The 16,490-nt window shown below is 39.5% G+C and overlaps 1 protein-coding gene across 1 annotated transcript in view; it reads right to left on the bottom strand.

Annotated features, from left to right (window-relative positions):
* The window catches only part of DLGAP2 (discs, large (Drosophila) homolog-associated protein 2), an 82,383-nt gene that overhangs the window by 64,478 nt on the left and 1,415 nt on the right, over window positions 1-16,490 (bottom strand). The window contains exon 2 of the mRNA XM_010152322.1: window positions 7,056-7,267. Coding sequence (XP_010150624.1) covers window positions 7,056-7,267 — 212 coding nt within the window. The remainder of the gene's footprint in view (window positions 1-7,055; window positions 7,268-16,490) is intronic.

Raw genomic sequence — 16,490 nt, forward strand, 5'->3', positions numbered from 1 at the left:
TCAAAACCATTCCTAATTTAAAATGCAGAGGAAGAGTTAATGGTAAATTGAGGTTTACCCTTAAAAATTAAAAAAAGGCTTGCATCACTGGCGTGCAGCAATGGATAACGTTGAAATAGGACGTTAATTTCTCTAGCAAGGAAGCTGTGCTGGAACTCTCAGTCTGTGATGTTTTTGAAGCACACCCACTCCTCCACATGTGCACACTTACCTACAGACTGCAATATCAAGCCTTCCCTCTGTGCGTTTACCAAGCGCTATTATTCTAGGAGAAGCACCCACAGGTTTGTCCCTCACCAAACGATACGGTGTTGGCACTGTCATAGGCAAAGGCAGGTGAAAAGACAGGTTTGGTCCCATGCAGTGCTCCCAAACTTCTCATCTGGTTTGCACTTTCTCATGTTGTAAGTGTGCTATGGTTAGCAAAAATGGTTACAAATGGTGGGATTTTTTTTTTTTTTTAAATGGAGATTTTCCACATGTCTTAGAGGAGCCTGTGCTGTTCCATGGTTTCTGCTGAGCCAAGGGCTCAGACAATTAAATGATGTCAGACCTTCTTGTTGCAGTTTAACCCCCTTTTGTCTGCTTTGGCAATGTTTTTGTTGCCATAATAGAGTCTGAAGAACAGGGTCGTAGTCCAGATATTGTTTAGGTCAGCATAAGTATGGCCACAGACAGATGCAGTCTCTCTCTGAAAAGGGCAGGGAAAGGTTAGAATCATAGAATCATAGAATGGTTTGGGTTGGAAGGGACCTTAACGATCATCTAGTTCCAACCCCCCTGCCATGGGCAGGGACACCTTCCACTAGACCAGGTTGCTCAAAGCCTCATCCAGCCTGGCCTTGAAGACAGCCAGGGATGGGGCATCCACAGCTTCTCTGGGCAACCTGTTCCAGTGCCTCACCACCCTCTCTGTGAAGAATTTCTTCCTGATATCTAATCTAAACCTCCCTGATTTCAATTTATACCCGTTCCCCCTTGTCCTGTCACTACAGGCTCTTGTAAAAAGTCCTCTCCCAGTACCCTTGTAGCCCCTTCAAATACTGGAAAGCTGCAATGAGGTCTCCTTGGAGCCTCCTCTTCTCCAGGCTGAACAAGCCCAGTTCTCGCAGCCTTTCGTCATAGGAGAGGTGCTCCAGCCCTCTGATCATCTTCGTGGCCTCCTCTGGAGGGTCAACCTCTGGAAAGGTTACTTTTAATTCAGATCACTGCTTTGATCTGGTTCACCATAACCCCAGAAAACACTTGTGTCACAACCATTTCAGGTCATACTTAGGCATATTAGTCCAAACCACTAAAAAAAGTGCTTTAGACTGTGAAGCAGAGTGGCTGAAATACAGACATGCTTTGTGCTCTTCAAGTGTGCTGTGGACTTTAGTAACATCCAGTGCAAAGGTGTTAAACATCTGAGGGGGACATGGCAGCTTTCTCCATGACTCAGTCTGAGACACTCACTTCCACGGGGAGCCAAAACCTGACAGAGGTTCGGAAGGAGAGCATAGCAAGACAAATCAAAGCACCACTGGAACTATATTGTGGCAGTCTAACAAATAATTTGTGCTATGGCAGATTTCACTCCTCATTGAAACCCTACGCTTCTGCAGGACCTATCTGCTCACATGCCTTTCTGCCTGCTCACCCAACAGCTTAAAGTACCTGGACTACCAGCTGCCACAGGAAGGTCTGCCGTTAGAGGCTCACAAAACAAAAGCACACATTGCTGCCACCGATTTTATTTTATTGAGGCTTAACCTGTTTCATCCTCATGTTTGCAGCACCCAGTTTCCTATGAGTCACTTCAGAGCATAATGGAAAACTTCAGCACAGAACAACTACTAATTTGCATGAGCGATACCAGTATGATCTTCAAATACGGTGTGTTAACTTTGGGCTAAATGCTGCTGTTAGCCCTTTTGACTAAACGGTTAGACAGTTTTCAGTGTTTTGCAACCCTTGAGAAAGGAGATACTGAAAACAAAACTTGCTATTTCTACAATGCTCCCCTGTTCATTTACATAATCAGTATATTAAGTATCCTTTTACTGAAAATGAGAAGCATCAAATAACTGGAACATTATTTTCAGTCATAAAATTGGTTTTCCATCACATAGTCCCAAATTCATGTTTTCTTTTCAGCTTTCCTTTCTGGATCCCCGTGTCTGTGGTCCTTCCATCTCTCAGCTTTGCTTGTTTTTGTCACAAATAGAGAGAAATTACATTTACTAGGTTGGAAGGACACCCTTACAAACCATGTGCATCAGTCTCTCTTCCAGGATTGCACAAAACTTACTGACAACAGACATTCCTTTTGTTTCGGCTATCAGTTCCACAAACTGTTCATCTTTTTTGACCTTTTCTGTATATTAAAATACCTAGAAGCATGCTACCTACCTTCTACAAGCTACCTTCTGTAAACTACCTTCCAACACAGTTCAACTCCGTCCCCAGTTACATCACAGCATGGCAGAAAACAATGGACAGAATTGAAAGGGCTTGCATTTCACCTCCAGAAGACCTATATTTGTTCATAGGATACCAAAACTGACATCTGAAAGATTCTGTATGTCAAACCATAATGCAAAATAAAACTAGAATTAAAAAAAAAGAAAAAGTTTAATATTATTTTCTCCTGGGACTACTGGCGGTCAGGATAATTTCCACAATGAATGGTATTGCTGGCACAGTTCCAAGAAAGCAAAAAGTTGTAAAGGAAGCAGATTCGAGTATGTGTCCTGTCTCCATCACAGCAAGGCTTATTTCATTATATGTCACTCAAATGCAATTTAATAATAATAATAAATTACGGTGGCCTTCAACTTGATGTTATAGGGCTAAGTAGTGCAACATACTATTTAGTCTTTTGAGACAGCATTCACAACAAAGAATTGAAATGCCTTTATCTTCAGTAACTAATTGAGATTTCATTTTTGAAAAACCAAGCAAAATTTGAGTCCCTTAGGCTACAGCTATGCCGGGAAACCAGCTAGGTCCATTACCCGACCCTTCAGCCAATGACCTGTATGGTTAAACTTTCTTATCCTATAGAGAGAGTGACTGCATCCAACGGGGGTAGTGCCTGAAACATGCCTGGGCACTATCTAGAAGAGAGCCAGGTGGCCTCGGCTGAAAGCAGGCTGAGGCTCATGCTGACTGTCCTGGCAGTTTGACAGAGGTGGTAATCAGATAGCAGTGGTTGGGCACACGTCCTGCTTCTGCCAACTGCATAAAACAGCGCTGGTCAGACCCTGCACTTTTGTTTTATTCCCACTTAGAGTAAAACATACCCTTTTCCAAGAGTAACTTAAAATAAATTATTTCAGAATTTCAATGCTTCTGTTAAATCAGTTACATTTACCTGATTGTATGTTGTTAAATAAAATTATTTATTCAGATAAAAATATGATCTTTTAATTGTCTATGAATTTTTAATGTTCAATTAAATGCTCAATCTTTGAGCAACAAAAAACAACAAAATAGGAGCTTACTTTTGCCAAAGTAGAAACAGAATTTAAATGGGAAAAAACCTCCTTGCAAAGATTCCTGATAAAACACAGAGGAGAAACATGCACACATCTCAAAAGATTAACTGTTGAAGGTTAACTGAAAGCTTTTCTGATTTTCATTTTATCCTATTCATGATGGTGATAGAAAACTAGGCTTATCCTTATGAAACCCACCTATATGACGTTTGGCAGCCAATGCATGTTTTCGAACTGTGAAAACTATCAATATTCCAGTTTTATTACAGGTTTATTGGCTGTTTACTGGTGCTCTGTCAGACCCCAGCTCTGAGGTCTCCTGTGAACCCAAGCAGAGGACTAAGAGAGTATAAGCCCCATTTTATTTCTGCACATTAGCTCCTTCCATCCTGGTAAACAAGCTAAAAAGCCAGCTACTGCAGCTGACATCTTGAATTATGCAATTTGTCATAATACATGCCAGAAATGCTATTCAGCCCTACTATACAAAAAAAAAATCAAAACCTTGACTTCTGGCTCAGCGGCGTGATCAGCGGTACAAAGGGTACTCAGCATGCAACAGTGATTACTGAGCCATGCCGGAGGAGGAAGGAAGGCTCCATAACCATCATTTCTTGCTATATCCTTCATAGAAATCTGCCAGACATAAAAGGTAACCACAGTGACGGGGAGACAGAGACATACTAGGAGGATACGGCTTGTAGTGAAAACCCAGGCTTAGGATCAGCACTTCATATTCTTGTGGGACAAGAAATTTTCTGTCTGCTTAAAGGGCTGCTGAAATTTGCAGATTTTTTTGCAAGAAAGACATACAAGAACCAAAATAGTTGTCACATTCCTGCCTGAAGTTCCCTGGAAAAGACCATTTATGTTAGGTTAGCTGATTCAAGGTGCTGCCCCTCAGTTTAAGGGGAAAATGAGGATTTAAAAGATATCTGTCAGCAGCAGCCTAGCTGTTCAATTATTCCCAGCGCAGTGTTTGCGACGAATTCTCAATAGAGCCCCTAATAATATTTCGCAGTATTACAAAAAGCTTCCTTCCTCCTTTTCCTACTGTAGTTAGTGGTAACTATGCCATTAAATCCTTTGGGACCATGAACAGACACAGCTGTCAACCCCAGTGTACTGCACCAGCAGCACAGCACCAGTGTTTTAATCAATTATATTTTGAGTGGTGTGTTTGCAGTACATGGAAAACTGACAGAAGACACACCACTTGGTATTGACCGACTAGTAACCACCTGCCTTTGGGATTTAACAGATCAGAAAGACTTTTTTTCTTGAAACATTCTTTGATTGAATACATATGTTTAGATGCTGTCTGGATCTGTTCAGAGGCTGTGGGGGTCTAGGGCAGGCACTGAGACCTGCTACTCACTGGAAAATTTGTGCCGTTACCTGAATTCACTTGGGGAAGGTGCAGCCATAGCCAAAACCAAAGAGCAGAACAGAACATACTTTATTTGGTCTAAGTACCTGGAAATCTAGAACTGTTTCAAAGAAAAGAATTTAGATTGTGGTACTAGAACAGGTATTACATTCCCTCCAGAACACTATGGCTGCATCCAAACTGCCTTCTGGGAATAATATCCGGCCTACGCCATTGTCCAGAACATGGCCAGGCAGTGTCTGGGACAGGGCTAATAGATCCAGCCAACAAGCCTGCTGGGGACTGCTCCAAAGCATTCTTGGAGTAGATGGTCAAGTTTCTGCGCTCAGGTCCGTGTACTCAGGAAATGTTTAATTTACCAGCAGGAAGACAGCCAGTCCGTGTATGGAAGTCTGAGAAAGTTGACTGTCTCCTCTCTCCCTGTTGCCTTCAAAAGGGTTACTCTTAACAAGCCACAGATGTTAGACTGCCCTCCCTTAGCATATCTTATCCCATGAGGATAATTGCCCTTTTGCAGGACCCACAGCTTTCAGAGCCATTTATGAGAAAATCCAGGAATGAAGAATTCACAACATATGTCTCCACCATGACTGATAAATTACGGGCTCCTCATCTTGAAAGACCTCTACTTCCACTGACATGCACTCACAAGCTGAGAAGTAACCACCTTTTTTGTTTCCTAAGAATATTCTCAAGTTCAGACTGAATCAGTCGATAGAGCCAGCATGCCTCAAACCCAATACAGCCCAGATACAGTGACTGAAATATCAAAAATTCAAATGTTGCTTCCAATCACTGTCATTAAGAGCTCTTCTCTTCGTCTTTGGAAATCAGCCACATACAGGTCTGCCAGCAATACTTATGTTATAGGCCATGCCTCCATCATTGGAACTAATATTCTAGCAAATCCTTCAGATTCACATTCAGAATTTGGCTCAGTTGCCTAAACATAGGCCTCTGGCACCCTTTGAGATGCTATAAGGTATGATGCCTGGATTTTATTTGCCAAACAAGAGCAGACACTTGTCAATCTTGTTTCATGGTATCTCAGGAATCTTACAGCAACTCATAGTACAGACCCCTTTGTGCCTCTGAATTGAGCCTACAGAGATGAGTGAGCAAGCTATATGAAACAATACAGTTGTAAACTGTTCTCTTCAGTAATATTGAAAGTTGATGGTTTTCTTCCAGACTGCAAGATAAATCATTCATTTTAATTAAGCCAAAAGGATTTTTGCCTAAGGTTTTTGCTTTGTTTTGTTTTATTGTATGAAAAAGTGAGTCACTGTGGTATACTATATGTGGTATTACGTAGAGAATAATAAACAACCATTGATCCAAGGTTTTATTCTTAATTTCTTCATTTTATGTATTTTGCCCAGGCAAAAAGTTCAATTTTCTACACTGTGAGAAACACCCAGCAACATTAAAAGAAGCTGCAGGTTTAAAATCAGGCTACATCTTTGACACTGTCTTCAGAACTATACATAAAGATAACATACAAAATGATATACTCACAGGTTAAAAAGGAGAGAAAAATAAAGGCCTATTGGAAAACATATATAACTACATATTCTCCTATAGTTTTAAAATTTGGTTTATTTTTAATAGGCCATTTCTATTTGTAATAGTTGTTTAATAGGCCATGTTGTAGTAGTATGAATGAAAAAAACCTCAGTCAAAGAAAACCATCCACAATGTTTTAAAATGAGTATGATACAGTATAGCTGATATATAAAACATTGTAAAGATAAAAAAGGTGTATGATGCCAGACAGAATTATATATTTGTTATTATGCCTAGTATGGAATAGAGTATAGTTTCTATTTCAGGGAAAGCAATAAAATAACAAAGATTTATAATATAAAACAATTATTCTAGACAAGAAATATTCAGAATTTTAAACTTCTTGAGGGAAAAAAAAAACAACGAAATATTTCCTTCATCAAACATAATAAATTTTTTCTGAAGTAAGAGGTTTGTTACACGGATGGAGGAAGATGGCAGTTTTTCATTCAGCAATCACAAGAAACTGTAGCCAACTTAGAATGAAGACAGAGTTAGTTTTTAACTGCAGTATCTTATTTTCTCATGGATGTTGACCACCACCACGAAGACACAAAGAAAAACTACCCAAGTCACGGCAAATTTCAGAAAGGTGTGTTACATGGTATAGTGAAACTTACTTTGGATGATCTCCCAGTGGCCTTTGTCCAATGGATTTTAATAATGACTCTGGTCGAACTGTTAATTTTGGTGATGTCTTGGGGCTAGTATCAGAGTCTCCACTTTCTTCATCTCCCATGGCCTTAATATAGCTCCCACTTCTCATTCTTCTGCAGGGGATCTCTTCATCTTTCCCACCAGCTGGGTATCCTCCCCATTCATCCTGAGGTACCTAATGGAGACCATAAAACACACAAGTGAAATGTGCATTATTCTTTACATGTACTTAAACACTTCCTTCAGTTTTTAATTTTACAAAGACAATTCATGATTTTTTCATTCTTCAGACACAGATCACTTAGAAAAAAATTTCTAAGGTCCCCAGATGATTTGACATTTTAATTCCAACTTTGAGACTGTAAATTTTCAGTTTATAATGGTCAGAAGCTAAGGAACAACCAAGTCATGGTTTGTGAGCTGAGATGCAATATCTATTTGTAGACATGCCCTAAATTGCAGGAAGTGGCTTAGCTTAACCTCTTAAAAGTTTGCACACAGATTAAACAGTAAATTGATTAGGCATCTCAGACCTAAAACTCACTGAAAGCTGAGCGCTTCAGAGTTTTTTACCAACTCTCCTTATATGGGGCTTTGGCTGCTCTTCATGAAGGTGAATGAAGTATTTAAGTTAAACCGACCTGTCATTTTGGCTCAAATGGATAGGATTGTGATTTAGGGCAAACTTCCATGCAAAAAAAGCGCAAATGTGGCAATTTGTCTTTTTTCTTATTAGAAACTACAAAATAGTTCATGGAGGCTATAACATATCAGGAATATAGCCAGTTAACTGTTAATACATTTGGTTGAGGTCATGCAGTTGAGGTAGTTTTGCAGATAGTGAGATTGGAAGTCAGATAATCCACAGCTGGTGGATGGATCACAAATTGGCAGAGAATTGAAAAAAGAAATCAGCCTTGTTTTAAGACTTATGGATAAGCTCAGCAAGACTCACTCTACCAGTATTGCTGATTCTTTGCTTTTAGATTGATCTTCCAAGGTGCTGAGTCCTCTGGTCCTAATCCAGAAACACACTTAAGCATTTACTTAACTTAAAGGATACAAGCAACTCTTTGAAATCCATTATAATGACTTACGGTTAAAAAGAGGGATGTGACAGAGTGCATCAGTGGACCAGGGCAGATGCACTTGGCAGTATCAAATCCTTTATCAACATAATGACTTCATATATATTAAACGGTACAATCACATCATTTGCCAATACACTATAAATCTGAACTACCAGTTAAAAAGATATTAAGGTGTTTCTTTCAAGTCAAACATACTTGAGACCTTCTACAGAGTTCACTGCAGAGCTGAAGCAAATTTTCCCGTTGGCTTCAGCAGTCATGGAGATCGGATTTAAATAACTAACAACATCTGCCTGTCACCTCTACCGCCCTTCCAAGATGTATGAATTAGCCACACACCAGGTGAACAGATCTGGTGCTTTGAGTCCCAAAGAAGGATTAAAGGGGTTATGAAGTTTTAAAAGGGGGTGAACAAGTTAAACAAACAAGCACAGAAGAGAAAAAAAGAGAGGCTGAAGATGAAGTCAGATAAGAAGAGATGAAACAGATTGCACAGACGAGAAAAAATTTAGAGACAAATATGAAAGAAAAAATTATGAGTTATATTCTTATATGAAGTAATAAGGCAGAGCATGAATCTAAATGAAATATGGGTTGGATCATGCAAAGAAACAAACTTTTCAAATTATTCAGCTTTGGATGGTGATTGGAAACTGAGCATGAAAAATATTGCCAAACATGAAACCTATAAATGTGATACATCATCCCCATTTCTTTTCTAAGACCTAGTATGTATCAGATTAATGTTAGAGGAAAGGTTTTTGAGATTCTAGGAGATGTAAGAGGTATCTACATGTATGATAATTGTAATAGCCAGCCTCATAATATATACTATATATATATATATAAATCTACAGCTGGCAATACTTTTAACTGTAAAAATCTGAATTAGAGAGTTATATTAAGAAAAATTAATTGATATCATACAAACATACTCTCATTTTGAAACTTTCTTCATTGCTTGTACGTCAGCATAGCTAAAAACAAAATTCTAATACTGGAAAAGCATTTATTGGCATCTACATGGGCCCACTGCAAATTATACTGTTCAATTTTCTGTATTAAAGCTGAAATCTCATATCCAGTCTTAATAATATTTTTTTTCCAAAACCTCATAACTTCTTCATAGAATAATTATTTTGGTTTGAAATTTATTTCCTTCATTTTAGTTCAAAGATAATTGAATAGAAAGTTTAAAAATACATTGATCAATAACCTTTTACTTACTCCAATGCAAAAAAGGATTAGCTTCTCAACTTTCTTTTGCCTGAAATTCCATGTTCAAATAACTAGATAAGGACTGGATTTAAATGAGTAAATACAGGCTGATTTGTTGATTAAAGTTGAAATCTTACTTTAAAAAGATAGCAGTGACCGATTTTTACATTAAAGTAGCTAAAAAAATTGAATTTCTTCACTGTGATAAGGAGCTTCATGAGCAAAAATCTTACAGTTATGTGTGTTACTATTTCTGTTGATTACATTCTGAATTCATAAGTTAAATGAATTCACATGAAAGCTAAAAAATGAAGAAGCCCTGCTCCATTTGCGCTTGTGATGTTCTGCCGGTATACACAAATGCTCCAAGAATTTCTTTCTAATCAGAATAACTTGTTGACTTTCACAGAAGCTTTTACAATTGAAAAAAACACCATTATTCTCAATTAAAATTGGTGTATTTTTTTACCCTTAAGCCCATCAAAGGAACTGAATCTAACGAGCACATGGAAAATGCTTCTGGAGCCTGGCAAGGAAGTTTCACAGTGTGTTCTCTCAGAAGGTTTGATGCAGGGCCTAGGAAAACAGCTGGAGTCCTTTAGCTGTCTTTAAAAGTCAATTATAGGGTCATTGATAGGGTTTTTCCAAATGGAGTGAGAATAGAAGCAAAATTTGGGTCCCAGTGCAGCCTGGGTCACTCATTACTTTAGCTGATAGGTTATATAATTGGCACAATCTTTCCAAACCAAGGCCATCTCATCCTCATATAGCTTTAAAGAAAAGCAGAAGTATTATATTAGTGCAGGAAGGATTTTTATTTTGAAATATTAACAAAAATATTTAACAGCATGTGTGAGGGTCATTAAATGTATATTTTCCAAAACATGAAAAGGGCGCCGCAGCTTGCATAAATGCTTTCTTACCATAGTTACCAGCCCCTGAAATTCCCATCTGCAGGGCTTGCAGCTGCTAATTGGGAATAATTACCCTAATTATCTACTTGCATATAGTGATGAGTGCTGATATTTATAATGTCTAAAAAGGCCTTCCTCCTGTTCTAGATGTTAACATGAATCCTTGTATATGCAGTTTCTATCCACAGAGGAGTTAGACTGCATATTATCATATGAATTGCCTTTTGTAAGAACAGTGAGCTGACAAGGTCCGGAACTTTTCATTAATTTTGTCACTGGCGGCTGATTTGGTTATAACTATTACAGAAAATGATGAGTCTCTTTCATAAATTTCATGCACTGTTGCTGTGAGGAACACAACCAGGTTCAGGAAATGTGGGATCTTTCCATTGTTCTGCTGCTGATTCAGTGCGATACATTAGTCACCTAGGCCCAATTTTATTAAAGCACTTGGTACATAAAACTTACTAAATTTTATGGAACTGATCCTGAGAGTGAACTCCAGAACCTTAGGTAGGACATTAAATTCCCCATAAACGGCATTTAGGAGGATCCTTCAGAGTAGCATCCAAAAAGAACCAAAATAACCCTTTTTATCGACAACCAAAATGCAAAGCATGAAGAAAAATCTCAATTCTTCTCCTTTCTTGGGTTTATTATATCTGATTACAGGCATCAGAAAGGCCCTTTAGTAATTTCCCATTCACAGGCTAAAAACATCTTCTGAAAAACAAATTCAGAAGTTTAGTTTTCAAAGAACCGAGCAGTCTTATTCTTTCCTTCCATGACAAAATGGCTGTGGGAGAAGTTACTGCTCACCTTCTAATCAACAATGGTTGCAGTGCTTGGGAAGGAGAAGGCTTAGGGCTGACAAACAGGGCCTACAAGGAAGCTGGGAGGCGACTTTTTACAAGGGCCTGTAGTGACAGAACAAGGGGCAATGGGTTTAACTTGAAAGTGGGGAGGTTTAGATTAGATATCAGGAAGAAGTTCTTCATGGAGAGGGTGGTGAGGCACTGGAACAGGTTGCCCAGGGAAGCTGTGGATGCCCCATCCCTGGAAGTGTTCAAGGCCAGGCTGGATGAGGCTTTGAGCAACCTGGTCTAGTGGAAGGTGTCCCTGCCCATGGCAGGGGGGTTGGAACTAGATGGTCTTTAAGGTCCCTTAAAACCCAAACCCTTCTATGATTCTATGAAATAAACTGTCATGCTCTCCTCTTTTTGTAACTCATGGGCTTTTCATAAACACACTCAGAGATTGCCCAGGGAGGGCTGGTTAGAAGACAAGGTGTGTTGCAGCCTTGTGATCCAGACACTTACCTGGAATAAGCGAGTTTAGTTACAGTCCCTGAGCAAAACACTCCCATGAAATTTTTTCTCACTCATTTTTATGTGGAAAGGTGTTCGGATAAATCTTGTGGAGCATTTTAACAAAGAAAGAATTGGATTGCACCAAAGTGCCTTACAGCCTGCTGCTTAGAATGCAATTTGGGGCAATGAGAAGATGGGGTTTAGGCCTTGTATAGGCTATGGAAGAAACTTCACAGTGGGTGTCCTAGAAAATTTGTTACTATGACAAAAATTTCCTTGTTTTAGAAGAAAAGTCACTATCTTTTTGTTTTGTTAAAAGTCTTTCCTCTTGCATGTCTCTATTGTGCTCAGTATAGACCTGTCAGAAGAAAGGGATTTTGAATCCCTGACTGGAATTTGGCAGTAAGTCTGTCCCCTGATTCTCATATTGCAGAGATTTTGTATGTAAGCAACAGCATGTTGTCAAGGAAACCAGGGATTAATTCATCAAACTTCTGGAACAAACTAGGAGTCATGGAATCGCGGAGGTTGGGATTCTGGAGGTCGCTAGTGCAGCCTCCTGCTCAAAGAAGGGGCAGGCACAGCAGGTTTCCCAGGACTGTGTCCAGCTGGGTTTTGAATGGTTTCAAAGATGGAGATTCCACGAAGTCTCTAGGCAACCTGTTCCAATTTTGACCACAGTCAGGGGAAAGAAGTTTTTCCTTATATCTAATCAGTGACAGGTAATATCTAGGCTCCCATTCAGGAACTAGTAGAGTGAATACCCGATCTTGTATAAAATAAATACTGCAAGAATCAATGAAAGATTAATTCTTCTGGACTTTGGCCACTGTTAATTTTTTTTTTTAATTTTGATTTAGGGTTTAGCTAAAGAAGTCAAACTGGGAACAGCCACTGGCATTTCAAAGCAGAACTGCTGCTGTTGTTCCACTCACTTCTAAGGCATTTGCTCCCAGCTCCCAGAATTTTAAAGGTGTTTCACCACTAAACTGCTGATCTGCTCAAAATCTCTCATACCACTTTCCTATTTAAAATGAAACACTTCTAAACATATGGCTTCATCTGAGGGACCAGGCTATCATTTCTTCGTATTTCTCATTCTCAAAGGTTAAAGTGAGGATTACCTACCTCACAGGAGTCCTGTGAAATTTAATTAGCATGCAGATGTAAAATGCATTGAAATATTCATTATGACCTAAATCTTATTTTAGTAATATAAATTTCACGTTTTACTAGAAGCAGAAGCTATCTGTGCATGAAATTAGACTACCGATGATACAAAAAAGGATAAGATATGAAACATTATGTAGTAGATATGTAATTTTGGTAATTTTATGCTTTCTCAGCCTGGTCAAGAAGAGGTGACTCCCTCCCCAAAAAACAACAACAATGACAGTCTGAAATGTGGGTAAGATATTTTCTCTTAAATCACGCCTTCAAGGAGCCTCAGAAAAACAGCTTTTGTGGACAGCTGCAAGTAGATGAGAGTGTTGCAAGGCAGACAGAAAGGTTTTTTAGCATGGTAGAAAGTTTCCTTGATATTATAATAGGAGGTGGGGGCTGGACCTCCTGTGTTTTCAAAAATCTTGCTGTAGACGGAACACTGACCAGCTACTAGAATTTTCTTCTGAAGGTAATGATGCTGATGACATTCCCCACTTTTCTGGCTGTGGAATCTAGGCCCTATTGGTCTAGGTTTTTGCAGGAGGGAACAGTGCAGAATCAGAAAATAAAACTTTGTTTCCCTAGTAGCTGCTCTTGTGTCTACACCTCAACACCATATTCTGTGTAGAGTTTTAACTAATTTTTTCTCTAGGTTATTTTTTTATGTGCTGATTCATTGTTCAAAGAATATGAATTATACAATGAAGCCATTCAAAAATCTGTACAAAATATGCCAGGGACTCCTCCTCACCACTAACAATGCCAATCCTCGTAATTAGCTTTAATTTTCACATGCCACCCCCTACTCCCTGAACTACTTGACAGTTCAGAACCACAAAGAGTTCTTGCAGCATTCCCTGAAAGCCCAGTGACACTCTCCATCCAGGCAGGCACTAATCTGAGAAAGCAAGTGGCATCTTTGTCTTGCCAGCCATTCTCTGCAGGCTTTGATATGGACAGCATCACAGGAAGAAAATCACATATATCCCTAAAAATATATGCTTTACGCTGGGTTGAAAAGAACTTGAATTCAGGAATTTGGAAGTTGGGAATGAACTGGACATCTATGAAGAACACAGAACACAAAAATAATATTCCAGCTGGGAAACATTTGAATAGGCAAACCAGCAGCAGCATTTATTGTCTGATTTTAATTTTTCATGTATAGTTCCATCAAAGCTGTACTAACTGATCCTTGAGGGAAAGATGACTGCTGTCTAGTACTGCTAGGTCCCTCTGGACTCTGTATTGTTTTGACAAGGTGGAGCGAGGTACATCAGATGGCAATGTTGGGCTTGTCCACACTGTAAGTGATTTTTTCCTTGCTAAGCCTGGAGGGACTGAAGGGAGGGCTTGGCCAGTACTAAAATGAGAACCTAGATATATATAGCCTCTTGATCTAAGACACAGAACTGTAGGGATTCAACCAAGAAACCTGGGTTCCAGTTGGCTGCATATTTCTGTTGGTAGGTGACCCAGGATACTGCTTCGTAGTCAGGTTAGGTTGCTTTAAAATTATACTACCATCAACTTTAGTGAGGCAGGTTTTCCTTAAGTAATATTCAGCTTTTTAAGAAATGCTAGTAAGGGTAAAGCGACTTAGACTACTGCCTGGAAAATTACCCTAACAACAATAAAAGATAAATAAAGATAAGCTTTCAGCTAGACTGATGAGTTGCTTCAACACACTGTACTGCTGCACACTCATCAGTACTAGTGAGAGCAAAGGATGAAAACGGGACAGTTTTCAGTGACAGGAGATACTGAGTGGCTTGGATGAGGAAGAAAAAAAAATGCACAAGACAGGCTGAGCCACTGTCATAGTTTAACTCCAGTCAGCAACTAAGCACTGCACAGCCGCTCACTCACCTTCCCCCTCCCCCAGTGGGACAGTGGGGACCAATCAGAAGAAAAGGTAAGAAAACTTGTGGGTTGAGATAAGAACAGTTTAATAATTGAAAATAAATGAAATAAAATGATACTAAGAATACTACAAATATGTAATGAAAATACTACTACTAATGATAATATGTAATGAGAAGGAAAACAGCAATGGGATAAAACCCAAGTCATAGAACTACTTACCACCTGCTGACTGATGCCCAGCCAGTCCTGAGCAGCGAGACTCAGAGTGACAAAGACCTCCCCTCCTGGTGTGTCCCCCCCCCCCAAAGCTGACTACCCCCATTTATATACTGAGCATGATGTTTTATGGCATGAAATATCCCTTTGGTCAGTTTGGGTCAGCTGTCCTGGCTGAGTCTCCTCCAGGGTTCTTGTAGAGAACTTGCTGGGAACACAGGTGTAGTATGAGGAACTGAAAAAGTCCTTGGCTTAATGTAAACATTGCTTGGCAACAACTAAAAACATCTGTGTGTTATCAACATTCTTCTCAGAAGAAATCCAAAGCATAGCCTCATACTAACTACTGTGAGGATGATTATTCTAACCAAAGCCAGCACAGCCACATAAGAGTATAGAGGATCACGATGCAGTGCTGATGAACCCTTCCTGACACTATGCAGTTTCATAGCATAGATGTAGCATAAGATAGCAATCATTTTAATAATGGAGGTCCACAGAAGCATCAAAGACCAAAACTTGGAACTTCTCATGCTTGCCATAAAATGCAGAATTTCTGCCAACTAATTTGCCCCAGTTGTGCACCCAGAGTTTGCTTTCCTATCTCTTCAACTTTTTGGGCCAGCTCATAGCTGCATTTTCCTATAAATGGAATTAATTTAATTACAATGCAAATTCTGCTAAAACCAAGCATCAAAAGGCTAGAGACCTAAACTGGATTACAGCTTGTCACTCACTACAGGTGAATGGGGGCAGGAATATACCTGCCAGTTGGGCTGCTTGCCTGACAGGGCAGCAGATGAAGCCAGGGGACCACAATATCAGTAACTGAAGCTAACTGCAGGTTTTTATGGCAGATATTTTTGGAGAGGTAGATTGAATTGTCTGAACCACATGTGCACAGTAGCTGGAGCCCAGCTATCTGCACAGCACGGTGAAGAAAAAAAGCCTGTTTTTTTGACCGATGAAGTTGTGGGCAACAAGACTCCTTTATTGCAAGGCATGCACTACTGCTCACATGGGGTCACCTTCATCACATCCAACATTCCTGCAGGCAGCTGGGGTCCTGTGAGGCACACACAGCACAGGCAATGCAGTGCCTTACTCTGATGTTCTTTTCTATCCATCATTGGAAATGGAAAATAGAGTACATAACCCCTCGAGCCCAGACTCTCAAAACTGCATGACCTATCAGCTAAAATCACCTGTAGTCCCTCTGCAAATACCTTTGCATTTACCACTGCAGACACTAAGGGAAATTCAGAGTTCTCCCCTTATTACGTGTGTGAGTGAGGCAAGATCCCTGTTGCGTTTTAACCCCAGTCAGCAACTAAGTACCACACAGCTGCTCGCCCACCTCCTCCTTTCCCCCAGTTGGATGGGGAGGAGAACTGGTGGAAAAGGCAAGGAAACTTCTGGGTTGTGATAAGACAAAAATTAATGATTGAAAATAAATTAAATAAAACAATGATACTAATACTAACAATACTAATTTATTATTCATAATATGTAATTAAAATAATGGAAAAAACCCCAGATGATACAACTGCTCACCACCTGATGACCAATGCTCAAGCTAGTCACAGAATCACTAAGGTTGGAAAAGACCTATAAGATCA

This window comes from Eurypyga helias, unplaced genomic scaffold, assembly GCF_000690775.1.
Source record: "Eurypyga helias isolate BGI_N326 unplaced genomic scaffold, ASM69077v1 scaffold11075, whole genome shotgun sequence".
NCBI lineage: Eukaryota > Metazoa > Chordata > Aves > Eurypygiformes > Eurypygidae > Eurypyga > Eurypyga helias.